At 48.4% G+C, this 25,069-nt stretch overlaps 1 protein-coding gene across 1 annotated transcript; it reads right to left on the bottom strand.

Annotated features, from left to right (window-relative positions):
* Positions 1-1,520: 1,520 nt before the first annotated feature.
* On the bottom strand, positions 1,521-24,699 carry Trim14 (tripartite motif containing 14). The gene is made up of 6 exons (XM_027403143.2): positions 24,499-24,699; positions 22,115-22,210; positions 11,743-11,976; positions 10,013-10,175; positions 6,136-6,228; positions 1,521-2,067 (listed from the first exon to the last, which is right to left on the bottom strand). The coding sequence occupies exons 1-6, from the start codon at positions 24,697-24,699 to the stop codon at positions 1,532-1,534; spliced, it is 1,323 nt and encodes a 440-aa protein (XP_027258944.1). The 3' UTR covers positions 1,521-1,531.
* Between the last annotated feature and the right edge of the window lie 370 nt (positions 24,700-25,069).

Here is a 25,069-nt window from a genome sequence, read left to right as displayed (position 1 = left end):
TACCTGTGAGGTAAATTCTACAAAACCAAGAGCATCAAGACACGTGCTTTCTACCTTCAAGAACATGGATCCCAAGGGAACAGCCCTGAGAGTATCGGGACAGCTCCTCAGCTGCCACCCACCTTGGTATCCTTAGTCCAGCACTGTGACAAGGTACAAGGGGAGAATCTGTTGGGAGATGCTAACAGATCCTAGCCTGATACAACATAGTTATTAAGGCAATTTCATTAGCTTTGGGTTGTTTGGACCAGGCGGCACTGGCCCACATTTTACAGATTGGGGGGCCGCAGTAGAATGTGTGCTGCGTGAGGTCACACAGCTATGGGAAACTAGCCTTCCACCTGGTACAAACCTTGGCCCAGAACCAGTCTTTCTGCTTTATACTCAAATCACAGCCTCTTCAAACAATTCCATTCCCCACCGTGAAGGGTATCTGTTTCAGAGACTAGTGAAGGTAATCTAGAGGTCAGTTTGGCCCAAGGAAGTAGATGAAAAAAACAAAACAAAACGGAGGCAGCTCCTACTGTGGGAGATAAGCTGTGGTGTCCACAACACAGCCTGGTGGGGGCACAGACCCTAACTGAAACACTGGTTCCCCACTATCTTGGGCAGTCAGCTGACACTGTGGATCACTTCCCACCTTTGAGGGATGATGTAAGGATCAAGTGTGTGTACAGCGGTGTGGGTGGGAAAAGCTCTTGGTCTTTTGTGAATGAAGGAGATGTAGTATCAAGTATACATCTGTGTTAGCTCTGTCTTGTCAAATCAACCTTTGAGCCTTTCTCAATAGTTTTCCCTTCTGTGAGTAGCAGGCTACTCCCTCATTGGTTGCCTGGAAGGGTACTTTCTGAACCATTTTTGGGAGGAAAGGACACAGATGTGCTTAGAAAGCACCTGAAATGACAGTTCCTGTATTTTCAGGCCTCATAGTTTATCCGCCCCCTCCCCCCAGGGGTGGAGGTGCTTCTTGGGGCAGATAAGCCCGAGGAGTGAGACAGGTAAAGAGACGGTTTTCCTATTTATGCTGGGGAGCATAACGGTTTAAAGATGCAAAACTGTGACCCAACTTCAGACCGAACGATGTTGGGTCACAGCAGCTGTGTGAGGTCGGGCCATCAAAGAACAGGCTAGAACAATTGAGAAGGCAGCTAAGGAGAGCTTCTGGTTTGTTCTCGCACCTCTTTGAGAACCTTCTGATTCCGAAAGGCCAAGCTTAAGTTTCAGGTTGCTCACCCTGGCTTTAGTGTAGAAGATGAAGATGGGAGAGGATGCAGAGCAGGAGACAAGAAACCCTCTCAGGTGCTCTGGATCGAGGTGACCTGGACAAGCTGAAGAGGCTAGAGAGCTGTTGGTTCAAATGGGGATCTTTAAGGAGATAAAGTGCCTCCGCCGGGAAACTTTCACCGAAACTTACTGTGTGCCTACTGTGTGCCAGGAGGTTATAGGGGCTGCATGGTGTCCCAGACACAGGCAGCGTGGGGTTGCGTAGGGAGAGCCTTGTAGACTAGCCTAGGAAAGGAAGCACGCTCGCCTAGGGCAACCGGGGTATGCTGATGGCCCCCTCCCAGAGGCGCAGGGCCGGGTAGAGCGGCTCCTGGAAGGAGGCATGGAAGGTGTGCAAGTGGCTCATGCCACCCGCCACATCGTAGAAGGCCAGAACGCCAGCTTCGTAGTCCAGGAAGACGCCGAGCCGGTGGGGGTCGCGGCGGGGCCGCAGGCGACTTCGCTGGCAGTCGTGGAAGGCCCAGTACTCCAGGTCGTAGCGCTTCACGCACCACGACTCGCGGTTGCAGCCTAGGCGGGCGGCGGCGGAGGCCCCGTGGCGCCGCAGCGACGGGTAGGCCGCGCCCACCCACCAGCCCACGCCCGCTTCCTGCACGTCCACCTCCCAGTAGTGGCGTCCGGCCGCGAAGCCGTCGCGGCCCAGCACCTGACGCAGAGCGTCGAATCGGGGCGCGGGATGCGGCCCCAGGCGGCCCAGCAGCGCGCAGCGTACGGTCAGTCCGTCCGTCGACAGACGCAGGCGAGCGTGCATGGTGTCCGGGTCCAGCGTGGGCGTGCGGCCGTCTGCGGAGATAGCGGGGGGGGGGGGAATGCGGTCTTAAGAGGGGCGGGCCCCACGCGGCCCCGCCCCCCACAGACCCCGCCCTCCGAAGCGAGCGCCCAGCTGCGGAGAGGACCGGGAGAAGGCCCTCTGTGGGCGGGGCTGCGGGGAGCCACGCCCACCACGACCCTTTTCCTGTCTGGATCCCGAGCCTCAGGTAAGCACCTAAGCTGTTGGGCCCAGCGAGAGGCAAACTTAGAAGGCCGATTAACAAGCTCTATACAAGCTTGAGTTTGGAGCGTGGAATTTACTGCTAATTAAAAAAAAAAAAAAGTAAGCAAGCGGCGGTGACGCACACTTTTAATCCCAGCACTTGGTAGGCAGATGCAGGTGGGTCTCATAAATTCGAGGCCAGCCTGGCCTACAGAGTGAGTTCCAGGACAGCCAGGGACTACACAAAGAAACCCTGTCTCAAGAACGATAGAAAATCCCTTAACTATTAGGACTTGATTGCATGTCCCATTATCCCTTAACCTTGAGGTCTACGCTTGGTCCTAATATTGGTATCATACTTCGAATATTCTTGGGAAATCTGCTTCTTAAAACTTACCACCATATTTTTGAACCCTCTCAAACGTATTTCAGTGGTGATCCTAGTTTGTGTGTGTTTAACTTATTTTATGGGCATGAGTATTTTTTTAATGTCTGTCACTGTAACGTGCAATACCGGTGGTGGCCACAAGAGGCGGTACAGCCTCCAAGCAGGAGCTGGGAACCAACCTGGTGTCCAGCACTAGAGCAGCAAATGCTCTTAAACTCTGAGCCATCTCTCCAGCCTCCGAGGCTAGGGTTTTCTAGGCTATAGTTAGAAATTGGAATAGTAGCCATCCTTTTGACGTAGTAAGCCTTCACGAGGAAGGCTTCTAGAAATTTCAACCTGGTCTGAAGCAGGTGAAAGAACGTTTTACTTTTATAGGAATCGTTCAGTTGTACCCCTGGTTTTGTGGACTTGACTTTGAATGCATTTATTTTTCAAACGTTTCTTTTAAAAATATGTGTTCAGCTGGGCGGTGGTGGCGCACACCTTTAAACCCAGCGCTTGGGAGGCAGAGGCAGGGGGATCACCTTAAGTTCGAGGCCAGCCTCGTCTACAGAGCAAGTGCCAGGACAGGCTCCAAAGCTACACAGAGAAACTCTGTCTCAAACCTCAGTGTTCCGTTTTGAGAAATTATTCCAGAAGATGTGCAGAAAATAAGGCATATTTATCTGCCCATTCATTAATTCAACAAATTGAATAGAATTCATGGTTTAGAGTTGGACCCAGCTGATGTAAATTTGAAACTCACTTGGGCTACAGAGTGAAACCATGTTTCAAAAAATGAACAAACAAAATAGTGCATAGAGAAGAGAGAATATAACAGCAACTCTAAATAGAGTTATTGTGAGCACTGGAAGTAATGAGTAAAAGCTGCTTGTCTTGATGAAAATTAATGTCTGTTTGATGTGATACTGGATGGCTTTAGAAGAGCATTATTGAAATAAAGCACTGTTGCTATACTATTACATAAAGTTACAACAGATTATACCTTGGTGCTAATTTAAAATACCTGACACAGTTTTTATTTGTTTATTTTTGAGACAGAGTTTCTCTGATCAGCCTTGACTGTCCTAGAACTTGCTCTGTAGACCAGGCTGGCCTTGAACTCAGATATCTTCCTGTCTCTACCTCCTGAGTGAATGCTGGGATTGAAGGCATGCACCACCACTGCCTGGCAACACAGTATTTTTTTTTTCCCAGATTTTACTTATTTATTATGTATACAGTGTTCTGCCTGCATGTATGCTTGCAGCCCAGAAGAGGGCACCAGATCTCATTATATATGGCTGTGAGCCACCATATGGTTGCTGGGATTTGAACTTAGGACCTCTGGAAGAGCTGCCAATGCTCTTAACCTCTGAGCCATCTCTCCAGTCCCATCAACACAGTATTTTTTTTAATAAATCTTTTAAAAAAGATTTCATTTATTATGTATACAACATTTTGCTTCCAAGTATATCTGTACACCAGAAGAGGACACCAGATCTCATAACGGATGGTTGTGAGCCACCATGTGGTTGCTGGGAATTGAACTCAGGACCTCTGGAAGAGCAGTCAGTGCTCTTAACCTCTGAGCCATCTCTCCAGCCCAACACAGTATTTTTAAATGTCTGAAAAAGCAATCTGTAGAAACGGTAGTGGAAGCTATCTCTGGGTAAGATGGCTGTTTTCTTTTTGTGTGTAATTTCTTTCTCTTCCTCTCTTTAGCTCTTTCTCTCAGTTGCTTGTGATGCTGGAAATTAAACCCAGGCATGCCTCACACACACCAGCAGGCATCCCACCACTGAGCTTCCTCTACCCCTACTTCTGTAAATTTTTAGGGGAACAAATAGAGATGGTTCACAATTTCCCAGTACAATCTTTTTTACAGATTGTAAAAAAGTATTTATGGATGCCCTCTTCTGGCGTGCAGGCACACATGCATGCAGAACACTGTATACATAATAATCTTAAAAATATAGATAGCATGATACCATGTTGTATGTATATTAGCTATGCCCCAAAATAATAATAAGCTGGGCATGGTAGAACTCACCAGTTGTTCCAGCACTTGGGAGGTAGAGGCAGGAGAATCAGGAGTTCAAGGTCAGCCTTGGCTACAAAACAAGTTTGAGGCCAGCCTGGGCTATATGAGACAAATAATAGTAGCTTTCTACAAGAGAATAATTATGAATACTTTTCTTTTTGTTTTCTACAGTGACTCTCTCTCTCTCTCTCTCTCTCTGTGTGTGTGTGTGTGTGTGTGTGTATTTGTTTGTTTTTTGAGACAGGGTTTCTCTGTGTAGCTTTGGAGCCTATCCTGGAACTCACTCTGTAGACCAGGCTGACCTCAAACTCAGAGATCTGCCTGCCTCTGTCTCCCAAGGGATTAAAGGCATGCACCACCAACACCTGGCGACTGTGTATATTTTTAAAAGCCTAATAGAAGTTATTTTGTTTAGTTTGTTTGAAACAAGATCCTACTGAATAAAAAACATAATAAAAAAAGGAAAGGACATGACTGCTCCTAGATATGGTGGAAGAGGGGTTATTGTAGATAAAAGGGAGAGCATACTCAGAGGCAGGGACATCTGGGAGAGTCCAGAGTGAACTTGTCCTTGAGCTGGGCCAAGGGAGAGGAGCCCCTGATCAAGAAAGGTGGCCTGGGCCAAGAGACTGGCCAAGACAATAAAAGCATAGACCAAAAGGGCAGGTATCCACAATGGCCTGATTGTATACATAATTATACATGGGGGAAGGGCAACTCACCCTTGAGCTGGAGAAGTTTAGGGTGTGGGGCAGGGTATGCCAGCCATACTCTGTAACAGAGAGGGACTGAAGGATGCTGGAAGAACCTGGCAGCTAGTGTCTGCTTTGATGTTTTATTTATTTTAAAATTTTATTTAACTTTATTTTATGTGCATTGGTGTGAAGGTGTCAGAACTCCTAAAATTGGAGTTACTGATAGTTAATTGAACTGGGTATGGATGATGGGAATTGAACCTGGGTCCTCTGGAATAGCAATCAGTGCTCCTAACCCCTGAGCCATCTCTCCAGTCCCACTGTACCCCCCACTTTGATATTATAGTGGGCACCCCATTTAGCCATTTGTCCCAGATTTGAGACCTAACACCTACTATATAGCCCGGGCTAACTTAGCACTTGAGCTCTTCCTTCCTGAGCCTCTGAGCACTTGGATTAAAAATTGTGTGGACAATGGGCCTTGGTGGTTTATGCCTTTAATCCCAGTACTTGAGAGGTGGAGGCAGGTGGATTGAGTTCAAGACCAGCCTGGTATACAGAGTGAATTCCAGGACAGCCAGGGCTACACGGAGAAACCCCGTCTCAAAAACCCAAAAAGTGTGGAACTACACCCAGCAAAAATGTTTTAAAAATCCTTTTTTGGAAACAAGTCTCCTAACAGGAAGTGGGGAGGGGAGGCTCACTTCCTGTCCCTCCTCCACCCCTGCTCCTCACCAAACCTCCCACGCCCTCCCCCACTCCTGGGTCTTACATTTCAAGAAGAGTGATCGCTCGGGTGAAGGGCTGGTTTTCAACAAGGCGCCTGGCTTGGAGCTGGAGGAGCCAGATAGCTGGCAGCTTATGTCTGTAAGGAATTGCAAGTGTGAGATGTGAGCTCCTGCAGCTCATGCAGGTAGAACAAACAAACACACCACAGTGAGACAAAATGGGAGCCTTGCAAGTGTCTCCCACGTGCAAACTTGGAAAAAGATACAAACTTTGGAGAGGGGAGGACCCTCAACACAACAGCCACTCATTGGAGACTGCAAGGGCAAGCTTTGGAGGCAGCCTTCCCAGAAAGCAGTGCTAAGTTTTCAGGAAGGTGCATGGCAGGAAGCCTAAAATGTTTGTGTGTGGGGGGGTGGGTGGGTGGGGGATCAGCTGTTAAAAGTGCTGCTTCTCACTGAGGGTCTGAGTTCAGTTCCTAGCACCCATTATTGGGTGGCTCACAACCACTTGTAACTCCCATTTCAGGAGACCGACCACATGCCCCTTCTCCCTTCCTCAGATGCTGCGCTCGTGCACAAACCCACACATAGATAGGCAGATGCATGCACAATTTTTAAAAAAGAAAGTCAGGCATTGGTGGCGTACACCTTTAATCCCAGCACTGGGGAGGCAGAGGCAAGCGGATCTCTGTGAGTCTGAGGCCAGCCTGGTCTCCAGAGCGAGTGCCAGGATAGGCTCCAAAGCTACACAGAGAAACCCTGTCTTGAAAAACAAAAAACAAACAAACAAAAAAAACAAAAAAGAAACCCTGTCTCGAAAAAAAACAAAAGAAGGAGAGAGAGAAAGAGAGAGAGAGAGAAAGAGAGAGAGAGAGAGAGAGCTCGCCAGACTGATTGACTGACTTTAACTGTTAATAGCACTGTAATTACCTGTCATGGTTTGCTCCTTCCTCCCAAGGATCTATATAACCCAATGGTTGTTGGGAACAGAGCCATTTTCTTCAGTGGCACAGCCTTTGGCAAATGCCTATACTCCAGTAAATAACATCCCACCCACACTCCTGTAAGTAGCTTTAACTAAAGGCATTGGTACACGCACATGTGTGCATACACACATGCACACAAAAGCAGAAGAGGGAATTGGTTAGGCAGAGGAAGAGAATCCTCAGGAATGGGAGGGAGACAAGAGAGTAGTGGAAGTGGGGAACTGCAGAAATGTGGTACAGTCATGCATTCAGGCAAAGCACCCATACAGATAAAATAAAAAGTAAATCTTAAAAGAGAGAGAGAGGGTAATTGGTCAGATATGTTATATGCATGTGTGAAAATGTCATAATGAAACCTATTTTTATGTATAATTAATATACAATAATAAAGTATTCAAAAGGGTAAAATTGATCACACACACAAAGCCCAGCTAAGCCTGCAGAGAGGTCCCGTTCTCAGAAAGAACAAAGGGTGGAAGGTTGTTCCAGCAAGAGGATGCCTTAGGAAACACCTCCTTGGGGACCCCTGACTGCCCGTCCTTGGATCTTGCCCATAAGGCCTCCTTCACACCATGGCCTGTGAGTGACAATGGGGTAGACTTTGGCAAAGGCCTCACCCCTCTCTGAACACTAGAGTCAGTCATGCTGTTACCCGAGTGAGAAACTTCTCACAGGGCTCTTCCCTGACTCTGGAAAACTTTCTTCTACTTGCTCATTCCCAGAGCCTGAGCCTTCTTATCCTGGTTATATTTTGTCACACTGACACAAGACAAGAGTTATCTGGGAAGAGGAACCTCAACTGAGAAAATGCCACCATCAGATTGGCCTGTAGACAAGTTTGTAGGACATTTTTCTTTTCCTTCCTTTCTACCTTCCTTCCTCTCTCCCTCCCCCTTTCTTCCTCTCTCTCCCTCCTTCCTCCCTTTCTTTTGACAGGGTTTTTCTGTGTATCATTAACTGTCCTAGAACTTACTAGGTAGATCAGGCTGGCCTTGAACTCACAGAAATCTGTCAGCCTCTGCCCCTCATGCACACAGAGTGCTGAGATTGAAGGTGTGTGCCACCATGTCTGGCACTGGGGGACATTGATTAGTGATTGCTGTGGAAGCACCCAGCCCACTGTGGGTGATGCTATCTATCCTTGGGCAGGTGGACCTGGGTGGCATAAGAAAGCAGGCTGACAGAGCGAGTGTCAGGACAGGCTCCAAAGCTACATAGAGAAACCCTGTCTTGGAAAAAGAAAGAAAGAAAAGAAAAGAAAGAAAGAAAGAAAGAAAGAAAGAAAGAAAGAAAGAACAGGCAGGCCAAACAAGAGATAAGGAGTCAGGCAGTAAGCAGTGTTCCTCCACGGTCTCTGCATCAGTTCCTGTCCTGGTTTCCCTGGACTGTTATCTGTAATGTGAAATAACTCCTTCCCTCCCCAAGTTGCTTCTGATCCTAGTGTTTATCACAGCAATAAAAACCAAATGAAGACACGCCTGGTTCCTTCTACCCCAGCTCTCCTTACTCTCCTGCACTCTTTGCCCATTCCTGTGAGCTAACCCTTTACTGCCCTTCAGCATGAGGAGCTCACTCTCACTTTACCTCAGATCCTTCCCATTTGTTTTTCCTTCTGCCTAGAGCACATTTCCACAGGAACCATGGCAACAGAGAACACTTAGATGGATCGGATATGTCTAACCCTGTATGGCAGCTCCGAAGCAGGATCTCCATCATGCAGATGTGGAAACAGATCTAGGAAACCACTGGACAAGATGACAGAATGACTTCAGATCTGTGTGTCACCCAAGTGCTTCCTACTCTTAGGGAATGCTGCTCTAGTTTGCCTCAGGACCTTCTCAGAGAGGCCTCCTCAGTGCCCACTATGAAATGTCTCCTCATCTCGGTCTCCTCTGGCTTTCCTTTGCCTCACAGCAGTTCCTGTGACCCCAAACACATGTGTTTGTCTTGCCCTCAGAGGGCTGTGACATATGACAGGCACATGGCCAATGTTGAGAGTGAATGCCACCACAGCTGAGGGGGAGAGATGAAAGGGCCTGTGCCAGGGACTCCTGAGTTTGCCGTAAGCTTTGTGGGTGCTTCAGGGTTGGACTCCAAATGGGTTCTGCCCTCCAGGCATTTACTGTGGTTGAGGAAGGGCTCATTTGGCTATCTCATGAAGCCCCGGGAGAGTGATCAAGCCGGTCCTAGAAGGAGTAGGGCAGAGGTGAAGTGACAGGGAGGGAGTGAGCTGACAGGACTCAGGTATGTGTACAGCTGTGTAGGCCACCTGCAGGGATGGTGACTGGCCCTGGGCAGAAGAGGAGGGGTAAGAGCTAGCAAGGTGTTGGTATGAGCAGACCCTGGAAGTGGTGGCTGGAGAGCGGCAAACAGGACACCGGCTCAGGACGGCAGAGGTGGCACACACCTGAAATCTACTCAGGAGACTGAGTCAGGAGGACAGGGCCAGCCTGAGCAACTTAACTGACTCACTTGAAATAAAAGAGAGCCGAGGATTTACCTCAGTGGCAGAGGGCTTGTTTAGCATGCTCTAGGCCCTAGGTTTCATTCCAAGTATTGGGGGCAGTGCTAAGCAAGGAGCTCCTAACTGCCCAGGAAAGGCATGACTTAAGTTGTTGGCTGCCTCTGCTTCTCTGGTTTATGACTGTCAAGTTGTTGGGACTGAAGTCACCAAGAGAGTCTCTAGACTGGGAAGATCCATCCTAACAGTAGGAAATACTCCGCAGGCTGGGTCCCATACTGCATAGAGAGGTGACAGTGAGTGATCCAAGCGTCAGCACCCATTTCCCTCTGCTTCCCGGTTGCAGATGTTTTGTGACCAGCTGCCTCTAGCCCCCACCACCCTGAGTCTGTCACCGTGACGGGCTGCAAGTGGGAGCCAAGCAAACCCTTCCTTCCATATGTGCTTTGTCACCTGACTCATTAGGCAACTCACTTTCCTTCAGGCGAGTCTCCATTGGTGTCTGTAAAGTGTCCCGGATAGCTTCCATAAATGTCTTAAAGAAGTTCTTGACGGGCTCAAAGGACAGGGGCACAGGGTGGCTCAGCTCCGAGGGGCGCATGTGCTGTTCCATCTCTGACTTAGTGGCTATATATGCCTGTGTGGACAGGCACAGGGTCAGAATGGCTCCAGGGGCTGCAAGCTGTACCTGACTAACCTCCACTGCACACCTGAGAAGAAATCCAGCCAGTCAGGACCCATTCTGCCTAGCCACGGTGGTCAGGATGAGCTGTACCACAAAGCAGTGGCCTGAGACATAAGGCAAATGGAGCGGCTGGTAGCCCTTCCCTCTCCTTTCCCTTCCCTTCCCTTCCCTTCCCTTCCCTTCCCTTCCCTTCCCTTCCCTTCCCTTCCCTTCCCTTCCCTTTCCCTTCCCTTTTCCTTCCCTTCCCTCCCTTCCCTTCCCTTCCCTTCCCTTCCCCCTTCCCTTCCCTTCCCTTCCCTTCTCTTCCCTTCCCTTCCCTTTTCCCTTCCCTTCCCTCCCTTCCCTTCCCTCCCCTTCCCTTCCCTTCCCTCCCCTTCCCTTCCCTTCCCACAGGGTCCCTAGGAGGGCCTGAGCAAGGAGGAATGACCAGACCATGGTATTCAAGTCAGGCCACTGTGAGGGTCTGCCCTGGGGGCAGATACAGAAATTTTCTAGACCTGGGTTCTACTCTGTTTCATCTTGTGTTGCTGGGACATGGTTTTGTGGAGCCTAGGCTGACCTTCAACTCCTTGATCCTCCTACCTCTACCTCCAAGATGCTGGGGTTACAGGCACATTTCATTGTTCTGGCCAGGCCCAGGTTCTGATCCTACCAGAATGTGAGCCCCAGTGAGTCCTACTTCCCTTAGCCCCACATCTCATCTACCAGAAGCCTTACTGCACACCTCTAAATATTTGAGCTAAGATTCATGTGTTGGTTAAATAAGAATGGCCCCCATCGGCTCATATATTTGAATAGTTGGTCATCAAAGAGTGGCACTACTTGAGAGGGATTAGGAGGCGTGGCCTTGTTGGAGTAGCTATGACCTTATTGGAGTATGTCACTGGGGTGGGCTTCTAGTCTCTTCCTGCTGCTTTTGGATCCGAATGTAGAACTCTCAGCTACTTCTCCAGCACCATGTCTGTCTTTGTACTGCCATGCTTCCTGCCATGATGACAATGGGGACGAAACCTCTGAAACAGTAAGCCAGTCCCCAATTAAATACTTTCTTTTATAAGAGTTGCCAGGGTCAGCCAGGCAGTGGTGGCACACACCTTTAATCCCAGCACTCAGGAGACAGAGGCAGGCGGATGTTTGTGAGTTGAAGGCCAGCCTGATCTGTAGAGCTAGTTCCAGGACAGCCAGGGCTACACAGAGAAGCCCTGCCTCAAAAAAAAAAAAAAAAAAAAAAGTTGCCCTGGTCATTTCATCTCTTCACTAAGACAATTCACAAAGTGCTTGCAGCTCAGGGGTCCTGGGAAACAGTGCTGTTAGGACTATTTATAGTTCAAGATATATGTATATTAATTATCATAACAGTGTATACTTCCTGACTACCTGTGTAGTGGCACTAAAGTCTACATGCTAGCCAGGGAAATCCCTGTGCACTTCCCAGTGTGTAAAAATCATGTTTGATGCCACAGGTGCAAGGCTACTGGGTAGCCAGTAGCATCTGTAAGATCAGGAAGCCCCGGTGTACCTGCAGCAGCTGGACGGGGTTGGGCTCCAGGCTGATGACCCACACCCTGGCAGAGAAATCATCCATGTCCTCAATTTGATTCCTGCAAGACTCTGCTTGCTCCCTGTACACCTGGAGGGTGAGCTCTGTGTTCTTATCGATGAACTTTTTGGCTAGTACTTCCTCTTCATCCAGGAGTAATCTGAGTTCTGTGAATTTGTGTGTCAGCCAGGCTTTACTTGAGTCTGCATAAGCCTTAAAGAAAAAAACAATAAGTGTTTGTTATAGACAATACACTTGCCAACCAGGAAGTCTAGAACAGAAAATATCTACAGAGTGAGTCCAGCAAGGTGGCCAGTCAAACCAAGAGGCCACTCATCAAAAATAAAGTTTTCCTAAGCACTGGCAAATAGATTTGGAACAGGGTTTCTCTGTGTAGCTCTGGCTATCCTGGAACTCACTATGTAGGCCAGACCTTGAGCTCACAGATACTCACCTGCCTCTGCCCCCTGAGTGCTGGAATTAAAGGTGAGTGACACCACACCTAGCTAAAGAGCCTTTTCCCACCTTCCTTCCTTCCTTCTTCCCTCTTTGTCCTCCTCCTCCTTTTTTTTTTTTTTTTTGTTAAAAAATGTCTTTTGGACTGGAGCAATGGCTCAGCAGTTAAGAGCATTGATTGCTCTTCCAGAGGCCCTGAGTTCAAGTCCCAGCAACCACATGGTGGCTCACAACCATCTATAATGGGATCCAATGCCCACCTCTGGAAAGCAGGGGGACATGTAGACAGAGCACTCATATAAATAAAAATTTTAAAAATAGATAAAAATAAGTCTTAAAAAATACTTCTTTAAAAAGTCTTTCTTTGTAGCCCAGGTGACCTCTAACTCCTAATTCTTCTACATCAGCTCCCTTCCTGGATCCTGCAGGTATGTACCATCATGCCTGGCTTCAAGGTCCTCTGTGAGCACAGTTGGCAGAGAGCTTGCCTAGTATGCTTGGAGCACAGGATATGGTGGGTGCACCCCAAAGATGGAGGCAAGAAACTCAAGGCCATCATCAACTATGTTCAAGGCCAGCCTGGTTGCCATGAGATCTTGTCTAATAAAACAAAAACAAACCCCCTGGGATGATATGGGAGGACCTGAGGGAGGGGAAAGAATCTGATCAAAATATATTGTATGAAAAAAAATGTAATCTGCCCCCTCACCTTTGCAAAGTGAGGGGAAGATAGCAAAATGTCGAAAAATAAACACAGCAAAAACTGCATAAAGGCTTGGAGTGGAACTCGTGGCAGAGAGCTTGCCTGACATGCAGGAGGCCCTGGGTTTGATCCACAGCACCTAACTTAAAGTATAAAATTATACCGAGAGACACAAAAAAGCCTTAACTACTGCTTCCTTTTATGGGGACCGGGCAGAAAATGTATTCACCTGTACGGAAGACTGCTGCACTGGGCCCCCGAGCAAGCATTTCTACATAGATAAACAGTTGGTCTCAGTTTTCCACATAGCACACACTCGAGTTTTCTAACTGTATAAATCATGTTGTAATCATACAATACAAAATGCATAGCGATGAAAAAGGATCCAGTGCTTTGACACATGCTACAGCATGGATGAGCCATAAAGACTCAACCCTAAGCAGAGTAAGCAAGATTCACACACACACACACACACACACACACACACACACACACACACCTGCCTTTACAAGAAATATCTAGAAACAAGCACAATGACAGGAAGTAGAGAAGCGGTTACCAGGGGTTAAGAAGGGGACTGGGCAGTGACTGCTTAGTGGCATCTGTTTTCTTCCTTTTTTTTTTTTTTTTGTTTGCTATTTTGAGACAGGGTTTCTCTGTGTAGCCCTGGCTGTCCTGGAATGCACTCTGTAAATCAGGCTGGCCTTGAACTCATAGATCACCTGCCTTGGCATCGTGAGTGCTGGGATTAAAGGCATGCACCACCTTTAGTTGATTTAAGAAAATATAGTATGTGCCTGTCTCTGTGTGGTATGTACTCAGGAGTATGAGTACAGGTCAGGGACAAAGGACAACAGATTTCCTGGAGTTGGAGCTACAGGTGCTAGGGCCAGAGCTCAGGTCATCTGCCACCGAGCCTTGTCTCCTGCTGTTTTCAGTTTCTATTTGTTTCTGTTACTCTTGTTAGGTGGGGTTCTTTGTTTTCAATAGGATATGCACCCTTGGCTGGCTTGATGCTCCATATATACCCCATGCTGGCCTTGAACTCACAGCTATCCTCCTGACTTTGTAACAGGGTTCCAGACCTTAGTACAACTGACTCCATGGTAGAATTCAAGCCATAAAATCATAGACAGTTACCTCCTGACAAAACTAAAACAAAAGATCTGCTCCATTGAAGTCCATAGTTCTGGGACAGTCTCTAAATGTACCAATCTTGCTTTTTAGCTTCTGAGAAAGGCTCAAGGCAACACTGGGATCCTAAACACCCAGTATAGTCACTGGCTGGTCAATAAACATTTTTTATTGGCTTAAACCCATGTCTGAGCAGTCTTCTCTGGTGGACATCCCACACCTCAGCCTCCCACATGCTGAGATTCTAGGCTGTGCCACCACCAGCCAGAATTGCTATTTGAGATCATGAACAGTTCTGGAAATAGATAATGGTCATGTTTGCACACAAGTCGAATGTAGGTCATGACCCAGAAAGGGCACTTGGAGAGTCAGCACTATATATGAATATTTGGCATGTGTGATATAACATGTTAATTGGTTTAATTTAGCCATACCATTGTGAACATACTGTATTCTGTATCATAATTGTGCATGACTTTATTTATGAGCTAAATAAATGAATAAAAAAAAAAGAAAAAAAAGGGTATCAGTTCTATTCCAGTCACCTACAAGATGGCTCACAACCCACTGTAACTCCACTTCTAGGGCATCTATCACCTGTTTTCAGCCTCCATGGGCACCAGGCACACGTGTGATGCACAGCTCTACATGCAGACAAAACACCATACATGTTGAGTAAAATATTAAATTAAAAAATGAGAATGCCTTCATATGTTTACTTACACAATGAAAAAGCAAAAAGTAAGGTCTAAAAACTAGAGCTGCTCCTTCCCTCATCCAAACTTTTGTAGAGCCTACACAGCAGAGTGGGTCCTGTAAAGACCAGGCTTTCCTGTGACACTGGAGTTTTTGTTTGTTTTTCTAATACTATTGATGAGTCTCAAGCCTTGCAGATGCCAGGCTAATCCTTTGCTACTGAGTCTCAAGCCTTGCAGATGCCAGGCTAATCCTTTTTCAAGACAAGGTCACCCTTATGTAGCCCAGACTGGTCTCAAACACAGACCCTCTTGCCACTGCCTCCCAAGTAGGACGACTCCAGGCCAGTGCCATTATACAAGTCCCCATGTGCTTTCTTGACAGGACAGCTGTGGTTTGGCAAGAGATGGGAAGTGAGTTTCTGTGTCTCCTACCAAAGTCTTTAAGCAGTAGCTAGGTTCAAGGGCCAGCTTGGGCACCCATGGTCTTATTTGAAACCTGGCTACTGGTGTGTCTTTATGAATGACCAAGGGAAGGGAGGGAAATATGTTCCTGTCCACAGCCATACCACACTGAATGAGACTGACTCAGCGTGACCTCAGAAAGGAGGCAGCTTGGGCCTGGTTGGTACATGGATAGGAGGAAACATGTTCCAAAGCCTGGAATGATGAACATATATGTTAGAGGCAACGGGATGAACCAGGTAGGTCCCTGTAGAGACACCAGCAGGATTCATTGTTCCTTCCAGCTGAGTTGAGTTCCAAGCAGCCCTGAAGATCCATTTTGTCACAAAGAGTATCTCAAATAATGGCATTGCACTCCACTCTGTGTGTGTGTGTGGGCGGGGCAGGAGGAGCTGCTGAAGGGTCAGCAGAGGTGTCATAGCAAAGCACAGGATGCAGAGTGGTGGTAGGAGATGCAGGGATGGGGTAGGCAGTGAGAGAGAGAGGGGAAGGGGAGAAAGAGAGGAGAGGGAGGGAGGAGAGGGAGAGGGGGAAAGGGGAGAGAAGAAAAGGGAAGCAGAGGAGGCAGAGGGAAGGAAGGGGAGGCAGAGGGAGGGGAGGAGGAAGGGGAGATGGGAGGAGGGAGGGAGGGAGACAGGGAGACATAGAGAGATACACAGAGAGAAAAACAAGGAAGTTGGCTGCCAGTTTGGGTCCCATAGAGTCAAAGTCAAACTGGATCCCACACTAAACTTCAGAGTTTGGACCTGGGCTGGGTGGGGCTGGTGGAGGGCAAGCCCCTGTGGAGGCTAGTTGAGAAGAACCTATGGACAACCAGCAAGAAAGAACCTGACAGCTAGGAAGCCCTGATCGGGGAGCCTGAGGGATTTAGTGCATGGGATGGATTTAGTGCATGGGATGCTGGCTGCTCTGCGACCACACCTTCCTTCCAGAGGCTGGGGTGAGGGTTTGAGGAAGCTGCTTGTACATTGGGTGTGACTGGACAACCCCACTGGGGGCTTTTTGTGGGTGGTGCAGCCAGGGAGCGAGATAACCCTTTCCAGGCCATTTTAGTTATACTAGCCATGACCAGCATAGCCGGCAGAGGAGTGACTGTGCCCAACAGTGTGACAGAGGCCAGTAGTATGTTCGAGGTGAGCAGTACTACCTGGCTACACCTCATGTGCACATTCCTGATAATGGCAAAAGTTGGCTCATGCTACCCTACGCGTCCACAGACCCATGCTCTGGTTCTGTTCCTGTAGCTTTCAGGGACCATGAAGGCACAGAGCCGGGAACTGGGGGCAGTTATTCCAGCCCTTATTGGTGACCAGGTCTGACACCGGCCTTAGGCTGTGTGCTTCATGTCCGCCTCCTGCCCTTCCTCAGCTCCACAGGCTGAGGTCCTCAGACTTCTTTGGGTCAACATGAGGAGAGACTAGAGGGAAGGTGGAGGGTAAGGGTGAGGGAGCAGCAGGGTGTTCCTCCCAGCAGGGCAATGTCCCAGGGTGGCTCCCACTGAGCCCTCCCTCCCCTAGTTCCCAGGAGACAGGCCTGCTGTAGTTCTAGATTCAGCTCTGGAGGCACTGGGTCCTATTTGTACTGGCTGCAGGTTGGCTGCCTTCCTGTCTGAGCGCCTCTGATGGGTTCTTCTGTTTTGTCCCTGTACTGACCACGTTCTCTTCCTCCAGCTGAAACCCCACACCTGTCCTATGTTCCCAAGTGGCCCAGGTGTCCCCCGCCCCCTTTTAGGAGAGACTCTCCATGTAGAGCAGCTGGCTCACCTTGAACTTGTACCTGAGGGTACCTTCAATTCTTGAAACCCTTGCCTCTACTTCCCTAGTTCTGGAATTATAGCATTCATCGCTACTACACCTGGCTTTATGGAGGATTGTGGGTACTGGAAATTGAACCTGGGGTGAGGGGTCTCTGCATACCAGGCAAGCATTCAACCAACTGGTGCATATCTCAGCCCAAGTGCTTGATCAGCTATACAGAGGCCGTCTTGAAGGACTGTTCTTGTTTGCTTTGCTTTTTGGGTGTTTTTTGTTTGTTTGTTTATTGGAGCTATCTTTTTTTATTTTCTTTTTGAGATGAGTCTCACCATTGCCTAGGCTGGCTTGAACTCCATGGCTCAAGTGATCCTCCTGCCTCAGCTTCTCTTGTAGTCTGGACTTAGACATGCATCTCTTATGTGCCTTTCAGTGCTAATAGACTGCACATTTTAAATTCCTTTATTGTGTTTGCTTCAATAGTCAATAAACAGTCTTCATCCACACAGATGCCCTCTCTCTCCTACTCTTTCTCTCCCCTCCTACTTTTCCACCCATTTATAAAACTATCCAAATATGCGGAGAAGTGATGGCACATACCTTTAATGCCAGCACTTGGGAGGCAGAGGCAGAGGCAGAGGCAGAGGCGGAGGGATCTCTGTGAGTTCCAGGCCAGTCTGATCTACAGACTGAGTTTTAGAACAGCCAAGGCTACACCAAGAAATCCTGTCTTGAAAAAACAAAACAAAAAACAAAACAAAACAACAACAAATAGCTTAAGCAAGAGTTGATGGTGGCTCAATGAGTAAAGGTGATTGCCACCAAGCCTGCCAACCTGAATGCAATCCCTGGGACCTACATGGTGGAAGGAGAGACCCAACTCCTGAAAGTAGCCCGCTGACCTTCATATATGAGTGATGGGGGAAGTACTTCTGTGTATGTTTATCTTATTGATTGTTTAATAAAGTTCTGTTTGGCCAATGAAACAACAAGTTAGGCAGGACTAGGAGTCAAAGAGGATTCTGGGAAATGTAGTAGAGAAGTGGTGATCCAGGCCGGAAGTGACATAGCAAGGAGACGCATATTTGAGCAAGGAGAAATAGGAGTGTCCCTTTTTCCTTTTCCTCCTCCAGCTGTGGGATGTGATCCACCGGCAAGGAGGGACGCCAATAAGGTGTCCGATAAGATAAGTCTTATAAAATATATAGATGTATGATAATTGAGACTGAGCCAACAGATGAGAATCCTAGTCATTGGCCAAGTAGCATTGTACCTAATATAAGTCTGTGCATTATTTTGTCCATCTACGTGGTGGGGCTCGGCGGCTTTTGGCAGAAAGATTTATCGTAACATATGAGGTCACACATACATTTACACACACACACACACACACACACACACACACACACACACACACCCCAAATTAATAAAAACTGCTTAATCAAAGAAAGTAGAGGGGTTGGGGAGATGGTCCAGTGAATTAAATACTTGCTGCTCAAGCATGAGAGCCTGAGTTCAGATTCCCAGGACCAACATAAAAAAGCTGGGTGTGGGCTGGAGAGACAACTCAGCAGCTAGGAACACTGGCTGCTCTTGCAGAGGACCTGGGTTTGGTTCCCAGCACCCACGAGGTGGCTCACAAGTGTCTGTTAATGCCATCTCCAGGAGATCTAATGCCCTCCTCTGGCCTGCATGGGCACTGCACACATGTGGTGCACCTACATACATGAAGGCAAAATACTCATACACATAAAATAAAGATGAATTTTTTAAAAAGTAGGGGATGGCAGATTGCACCTATAATCCCAGTCAGTACTGGGAGGTGGAGAAAGACAGGCCACTGGAGCTCTGGAACTCCAAGACCAGTCACTCTGGCTGAAGCCGGGAGTTCTGGGTTCAGTGGGAGAAAGCCTGTCTGAAAAACTAAGGAGAGTGACTGAGGAAGACACTTGAGGTCCTGAGTTCAATTCCCAGAGACCACATGGTGGCTCTCAACCATCTGTAATGAGATCTGATGCCCTCTCTTGGCCTGCAGACAGAACACTGTTTACATAATAAAATCTTTGTTTTTGCTTTTTGGGTTTTTTGAGTCCGGGTTTTTCTGTGTTACAGTCCTGGCTGTCCCAAGTGCTGGGATCAAAGGCATGGGACATCACTGCCAGTTGTTGAACAAATCTTTTTGTTTGTTTATTTTTGTTTTTTGTTTTTTTCATGACAATGTTTCTCTGTGACTTTGGAGGCTGTCCTGGAACTAGCTCTTGTAGACCAGACTGGTCTTGAACTCACAGAGGTCCACCTGCCTCTGCCTCCCGAGTGCTGGGATTAAAGTCATTCGCCACCACCACCTGGCTGATAAGCAAAATCTTAAAAAAAAAAAAAAGACACTTGAAGTTGACCTCTGGCCCCCTGATCACATGCATACATGTGTACACATATATATGGGGCAACCTGGAAGACACCGGCTGGTAAAACCCTATCCTCAAACAACAAATAAACTTCACTGCACAAAATGTGGGAGGTTCAGAGTGAACGGTGTTGTTGTGTTGTCTAGTCAGAGGAAACATTTAGGCTGCATCTAGGCAGGTTACCCCTGCCACATGAATGCCCTGAGCTCCTGGAGAACCACAGCTAGGAAACACACAGCCTTAGAGGGTGTGGGCTGGAGAATGATAATGCAACTTTGACTGTCCCCTGGAAAGGGGTGGTGATTGGCCAGGTCACTGGCTTCTGAATAACAGACTTTGGACTACCTGAACTTTATTGGTCTATTTACAAAGCCCCATGGGTTAGTTTCCATACTAACTAACTTTCCTAAGTTAGGCCTCTAAATCCAGAGTAGCCCATCTGCCACTGTTGACAACTGCCAGTGTTCAACAGAATGCTTGTCCCATCTCACGTAAAAACTGGTAAGAGCTGGGGACATAGTTCAGTGGTAGAGTGCTGCTCTCGAAGTCCTGACCATGGATCCTAGCACCCATATCCTGTAGCTCACAACCACTTGTAATTTCAGCTCCAAGCGATCTAATGCCCTATTGTGGACTTCATGGGCACCCAAATACAGGTGGCAGACACAAAGACAAAGACACATACACACAAATAAAAATAAATTAAAAACATACAGAGTTTGACTGCTATGTTAGTTCAAGATCTATTATCAGCTATATTAACCCTAACCACTTAGACACATGGTTCACAGACACACACAAATACACATAAATAATAATCATAATTAAAAAAAAAACTGCTCTTCATGTAGACCCCACGTGCTGGGCTGACACAGACACTATCAGATTCTGTGCTTGGTGCTGAAGGCCAGTTTTGTGTCATAGAAATAACCCTCAGCCACTCAAGTGAAGGAACAGGATATTTCTCCACAGGGTCTTTGTAGCTTCCTGTGTCTCTAGAATTGTTTCAAAGCAAAATGTTTAAGAATTGCTGACACACACACACACAAAAAAAAGGGGGGGGAAATTAGAGAAAAAAGAGTTGCTGACACTTGCAACTCTCCTCCATCTGACTCTCCTGCCCGCTGCTGTTGCCTGGGGAACAGTTTTCTATGTTCACTTGCCAGGTCCTTTTGAAATGATTTATCTTTTTGAGCCCAGAGCCTAGCTTTTTTTAAAATTCCATTTTATTTACTATTGCTGCATGTGTGTGGTGTGTGTGAGGACATATGTGTGTTGTCAGAGGGCAACTCTCAGCAGGGCTCCTGACTTCCAAATGCTGGGACTGCAGGTGTGCACCTGCCTGGCCAGTCTTGCTCTTGAAGACGAGAGCAAGTCTCAGTCAAGTCTTGAAGACTTGAGGGAGAGTCACTACTAATAATTAAGCTAGGGCCACCGATGTGACCTGTGCAGATCCCTAGAACATGCAGCCCCCTGACTGATATTGGATGCTGGGAACTGGGGAGCCAGTTCCACACACAGAAGGCTGAGGCAGGAGAATTGTGAGTTTGAAGAAATCCTGGCCTGTGTAGTGGAGACCTCTTCTCAGTCAGTCAATCGATCGATCCTTGTGGTTAAGGCCTTTCAAATACTCGAGAGGCCAATGCAGGAGGCTCATGAGTTCAATGTCAGCCTGAGATAGATTAAGTTCGAGGCCAGTTTGGTTAGCTTAATAAGACCCTGTCTCAAAACAGAAATGTTTCCCATGCTCCTGTAAATAACCCATCCCTCATGTTCCTTTATGTAATCTCAACTTGTTGGTACCCACAAATACACAGGATCGCTTATTGGGAATCAGTGGGAGGGGGACAAGGGAGGAAAATGGGGTGAATATGATCAAAATACATTCTATACATGTCTGAAAACCTAGGAGTCCCATCATCATGTATAATTCATGTATGTCAATAATAAAATGGTTTTCTAAAAGAGATTTTGCAGAGGCTCCAATTTTAATAAAAAATTCATATTTTCAAACATACCCTGCCCCTCAAATAAAGTCAAGATGTATAGCTACGTAGAAATACACCTGCCTAGCCCTGGGTTCTATCTGTAGAACCATAGTAAAAGAAAGAAACAACATTGTACCAAGTGGTGGTGGTGTACACCCTTAATCCCAGTACTTGGGAGTCAGAGGCAGGCATATCTCTGAGTTTGAGGCCAGCCTGGTCTACAGAGTTCCAGGACAGCCAGGGGTACACAGAGAAACCCTGTCTCAAAAAACCAAACAAACAAAGTGTGTATCTATGGGCTATATTTGGACTCAATTTCTCATGGCCAAAACCCTTAAGAATGGTTTGCCTCTTCTGGGAGATACTCTACTTTCCTTAGGGCAGTTTGGGGTGTGGGAGGATGGAGGGCCAGTCCCTCTGCTCTCTTGGCAAGGAAAGATTGAGCCCCGGTGGGCTTGGTGAAGTGAGGATGCTAGTCTGCTGCCTGGGGAAGGGCGGGGCAGAGGCTGAGTCAACACAAAGCTGGTAAAGCAGACCTTCAGGACCACTCACCTGCACACCTGCTTCCTGCCTGATCATGTACTGAGATTCGTAATTTCACATTCTTTCAAAGAGGACCCCATGTCAGCACCTAAGCCCCACCAGCCCTGACACCTGTTTTGAGGTCAGTCCTTGTTTTTCTGGGGCTCCACACCAGGGATACCGAGTCCTGGGGGAAATATCTGCACGGAGAAGGGAAGACGGGTACACTTGCCTTGAGCCTTTCCCCGCTGCCTTCCAAGTGGGCTATGTTGTCAGCATGCTGTTTCTTCTTGGTCACCAAACACTCTAAACAGTCCCCGATGAGTTTCTGTGGTGGGGGTCAGGAAAGAAAGGAAGAAATGGTCACTTTCAAGCTTTCATCCTTCTTTTCCCCTTTATTATGTTTTTCTTAATCGAATTTTATTTATCTACAGGGTGGGGACTCAGGGCACTGGTGCCACAGTGCACATGTGGAGGTCAGAGGACGATTTGCAGAGTCTTTCCCTTCTGTCTTTCCTTGTGGGCCTCAGGGATTGAACCCAGGTCGTCAGGCTTGGCAGCAGGTGCTGTTGCCTGCTGAGCCACTTCACTCACCCACCACTGGATTCTTTTTCAGCAGAGATACCCAGGCTCTGAAAGTGGGCAGCTTGCCCAGTCACGTGGCTAGGTAGGCAGTGAGCAGATTCTGGCCCTCCAAGCCTCCCGCCAGCCTGGATGTCTGTCTCCTACTTTCTATGTGTCTGCTTTTAGGAGGTGCTGTTTTTCTAAATACCTGCTTTAGGCCTTCTGCCTCCAAGGGTGGCCATTCTCCATCTTAGCCTTCCTTACAACTGGTCTTCCACTTGCCACCTGGGCTTAACACAGGAACAGGGGTGGGAGTCTAGACCCTGAATCAACCAGGACTGCGAGGGCATGGCAACTTCCAGGGGAGAGCTGGAAGCCCGAGGAAGCTGGCAGGAGTGTGGGGCTCTAGAGTAGGAACAAAGCTGGGTCATGGCCCTAGCTCTGCAGCCGTGTGCCCAAAATCCATTTCCTTCACTGCAAAGGGGATGTCGTGGACTCCAAATGAGGTTCTAGTGCCTGCACATGCTAGGTACAAGTCCTTTTGCCACTTTAACACCCAACAAGCCTTCACTGCAGTGGTGAATGCCTTTACTGGCAGAGGGAACTGGGGGCAGGGAAGGGGGTTAGCCTTGGTCCTAGCTTCTGCATGCTCATCTTCTGTGACACCTAAGCCACCTACTGCCTGAAGTGGCTCAAGGGAACCCCTGCCTTCTGGTTTGAACCCTCCACTTCCAGCCACAGGAATTCTTCGTCTTGGGATCTCAGGAAATCTTACTTATCCTTCCAGGCCATGTCCAATGGCGCCTCCCTGGGGTAGGCATCCTTGGCTTCTTGCCTCAAGTTCCATCTTCTTTTCTGGCTCTCCCTGACCACCACCTTGGACTCCCTACTATGGTATTTACCACATGGCATTGTTGCAGGCCTCCCCAACCAGCCAGGCAATACAACCAGGTAAGGGGAGGATCTGACCTATGACTCCGCTCATGGCACAAAGTGTTTTGCCCAATGGGTGAATGGCTCTGTAAATGGGTAGAGGAATTAGTGAGGGTGCACATGTGTGTGCATCGGTGAGATGAACCCCAAGATGGACAACTGAGGGAGACACTTGGGCCACATCTCTGGAAAATAGCCTTGGATTTCGAAGTAGCAGCATCTGAGGATCATTCACGGGTACCAAAAAGCAGGGGCACACTTCTTATGAACTCAGGGTTCCACTAACCACACTGTCCTTCACCAGGCCTGAAGTCAAGGGAGAGTATAAAGTAAGTTACTGCCAGGCACAGTTCAAAAGACCCCTTGGAGATAGAAATAATAAAATCAGCTTTGTGGAGACAGAAGGTTCTGCCTCACTTGCCTTCGGGTTCTCAAGAGCCAGGCCTGCCTGGTAGACAACCAGTAAGCAGGACTAAGACTGTGACAACACCTGGCTGCTGGGGGGCAATGGTGTATTTGCATAGGAGCAGGAGCCCAATTCAAGACAGGAAGATGGCCTTATTGACTTTGCAAAACAATACAGGCCTTCAGGCCCCAGATGAGAATAGCCTTTTATGGACTCCGGTTCAGAGGCGTTCATAGGCCTCGCGAAGCACACTGGAACATTTTCGTTTTCTACACCCACGGCTCCAATCCGGTCTTTTGACACAGTCTTTCTATGTAGCACAGGCTGGCCTTAAACTGTTCCCTGCCTCATGTTCCCTGGTGCGGGGTGTTAGGTGAGCGTCCCTTGAGCCCTAGGCTGTGTTCACTAAACCTCAGGTTTTCGTTAAGCCTGCACAAGCGGTAAAAGACAACTGAGGGTCAGCCTGAGTCTCTCAGTACCCCCAACCATTCTTTCACTGGTGGCTCGGGCTACCTTTGCCCTTCCACGGGGTTCTGTCTCTGAAACTTAGGTCTACCACCTAGGGGACCTCAGGGCCCCCTTAAGTTCCAGCTCCTAACGTGATCTGTCAGTGAGACCTGGGCTGGCGTTCCTTCGTCGGTTATTTCTCTTGTTACTCCTATGAGCAATCTCCGCCCGCCCAGACCTGCGATGAACGCCCCTCATCTTCCCACCTGCACGCTCGCAGCCTCCTCCTGAGCCAGGCCCACGGGGTGGCCGCGGTGGGCACCCAGCACCGGACACAGCGCGCACACGCAACGGCTGCAGCGGCGACAGAAGAGCTCAGCCAGGCGTTCGCTGTGCTCAGCGCAGCGCCAGTTGCAAGCCCCGCTGGGTTCGACGGGCGCCGGCGCGCGGGCTGTCTCGCTCGCCATTTGCAGCGGTAACAGCTGTCCTCTCCGCACTGAAGCCGGATGGAGTTGCTGGAGAATCGAAACCTTGCTCGGGGCGGGGCTGGCGACCCAGCTCCCAGTGGCGGGCGCGGGGGTGGGGTGGGGGCGGTGATGACCCGCTGGGGAGCGATGCTTAGTCCCGCCTAGGGCTGGATCCGCAGCACAGCATCCGTCTACTCTGCCCTTTGGAGGCCACCATGGACAGAAGCGCAAGGGCTCCCTTGGACGGACTAACTGGCAGAAGGTGGGCTTCCCACTCGGTGATTCTGGTCTAGGGGCTTTCGGCAAACTGCCGAGTAGAGACGCTTGATAAGGTGTGGCCTGCCTTGAAGTACCTCGTATTTCCCACACT

The sequence above is a fragment of the Cricetulus griseus genome, chromosome 2 (assembly GCF_003668045.3).
Source record: "Cricetulus griseus strain 17A/GY chromosome 2, alternate assembly CriGri-PICRH-1.0, whole genome shotgun sequence".
Classification (NCBI taxonomy): domain Eukaryota; kingdom Metazoa; phylum Chordata; class Mammalia; order Rodentia; family Cricetidae; genus Cricetulus; species Cricetulus griseus.
This window is presented reverse-complemented; position numbering and strand designations above follow the sequence as displayed.